This window comes from Apodemus sylvaticus, chromosome 1 (assembly GCF_947179515.1).
Source record: "Apodemus sylvaticus chromosome 1, mApoSyl1.1, whole genome shotgun sequence".
NCBI lineage: Eukaryota > Metazoa > Chordata > Mammalia > Rodentia > Muridae > Apodemus > Apodemus sylvaticus.
The window spans coordinates 100,938,402-100,940,141 of record NC_067472.1 but is presented as its reverse complement, the minus strand read 5'-3'; the positions used below and the strand labels follow the sequence as shown (position 1 = coordinate 100,940,141).

The 1,740-nt window shown below is 42.4% G+C and overlaps 1 protein-coding gene across 1 annotated transcript; it reads left to right on the top strand.

Annotated features, from left to right (window-relative positions):
* Positions 1 to 222: 222 nt before the first annotated feature.
* LOC127680426 (olfactory receptor 688-like) lies at positions 223 to 1,191 on the top strand. The gene has a single exon (XM_052175885.1). It carries the CDS (start codon positions 226 to 228, stop codon positions 1,189 to 1,191), a length of 966 nt encoding a protein of 321 aa, XP_052031845.1. The 5' UTR covers positions 223 to 225.
* The last annotated feature ends 549 nt before the right edge of the window (positions 1,192 to 1,740 follow it).

The following is a 1,740-nucleotide window of genomic DNA, read 5'->3' as shown; positions in this document are numbered from 1 at the left end:
TGGAATTTTCTAAACATCTTCTGTTTTTTACTTGTTAACTTTATATCCCACTAATTGTCGCCTCCAAGTTAGGCCCCCCAAATAAAAGTCTTATTGAGAATTCAGTATGGTCAATAAACTGCAACATAATGGGTAAGACCTATATCACTACCTTAAGCATAGATAACCATGAATATTTTTTTTTTATTTTTCCTCAGTCAATGCTGAGAACAGACACTCCATGAAATGCTTACGGCTCTGCATGAGACCAACAGCTCAGAGTTCCAAGTGTCTGAGTTCATTCTGCTGGGATTCCCAGGCATTCATCAGTTCCAGATCTGGTTGTCCTTGCCTATGGTTCTGCTTTACATTGTAGCTCTTGGTGCTAACCTCCTCATCTTGATCACCATCTACTGTGAGCCTAACCTGCATCAGCCAATGTATCAGTTTCTTGGTATCTTGGCCGCAGTAGATATTGGCTTGGCTACCACCAGCATGCCCAAGATCCTGGCCATCTTGTGGTTTGATGCCAAGACCATCAGCCTCTCTGAGTGTTTTGCTCAGATCTATGCTATACATACATTTATGTGCATGGAGTCAGGCATCTTCCTATGCATGGCAATAGATAGATATGTGGCCATTTGTTATCCCCTCCAGTATCCTTCCATAGTCACTGAAGCTTTTGTAATCAAAGCCACACTGTCCATGCTGCTCAGGAATGGCCTGTTAACCATCCCAGTGCCTGTACTGGCTGCCCAGAGACAGTACTGCTCCAGGAATCAAATAGACCACTGCCTTTGCTCTAACTTGGGGGTCATTAGTCTGGCCTGTGACGATATCACTGTTAACAGGTTCTACCAGTTGGCACTGGCCTGGCTTATGGTTGGAAGTGACATGATTCTGGTCAATGCTTCTTATGCTTTGATTATTCGCTCAGTGCTGAGGCTGAACTCCACTGAGGCAACATCTAAGGCCCTCAGTACCTGCAGCTCCCACCTCATCCTCATTATGTTTTACTACACAGCTATTGTTATTTTATCTGTCACTCACCTAGCAGGAAGAAGGGCTCCCCTCATCCCTGTTCTCCTCAATGTGTTGCATATTGTCATCCCCCCATCTCTCAATCCTATGGTATATGCCCTTAGGACTCAGGAGCTGAAGGTGGGCTTCCAGAAGGTGTTTGCCTTGGGTGATTATGTGTCTAGAAAGTAAATGGACTATATGTGAAATAGCTCTGAATGCAGTATTGCAGGAAAAAGAAAGTATAGACTTTGACCCCCAAATACCTTATTAAAATTCCCTAACTTCCAGGGCCATCTACTCAAGTTTACCTACTTTAGATCATATGCCCTATGTGTAAAGTATTGGTGGAAGCTTTTCATAAATGTTCCTTCTTACTGCCAGCGATAGCCTATGATGTAGCTACTATTCTTTTTAAGTTCTGCGGAGGTGGGAAAAGAATTGGGAAACTTTCCCAAGGCTGATTAGGAAGTTAAAACATGAGGTTTGGACCCAAATCATCACCACAGTCCGTCCTCTTAACCCTTTCCCTCTGTGTACCTCATTATTTGTTTTCAAAGGTAAGTTAAGAAAATAAAACAATGTAAGATTATATATTCTCATATTTTAGTAAAATTCCCTTTAGAGCATGGCAGTAGAGGTGAATGGAGCAACAGAATAATCAATTATACATCCATCAAAAGGAGGAAGACATGAGCCACAGAGATGACTTAATGGTAAAAGCAGTGTTGCTCTGGTAGA

What these genes read in the sequence shown, in the direction of transcription:
- LOC127680426 (XM_052175885.1), top strand. Translation starts at nt 226, where the DNA reads ATGCTTACGGCTCTGCATGAGACCAACAGCTCAGAGTTCCAAGTGTCT.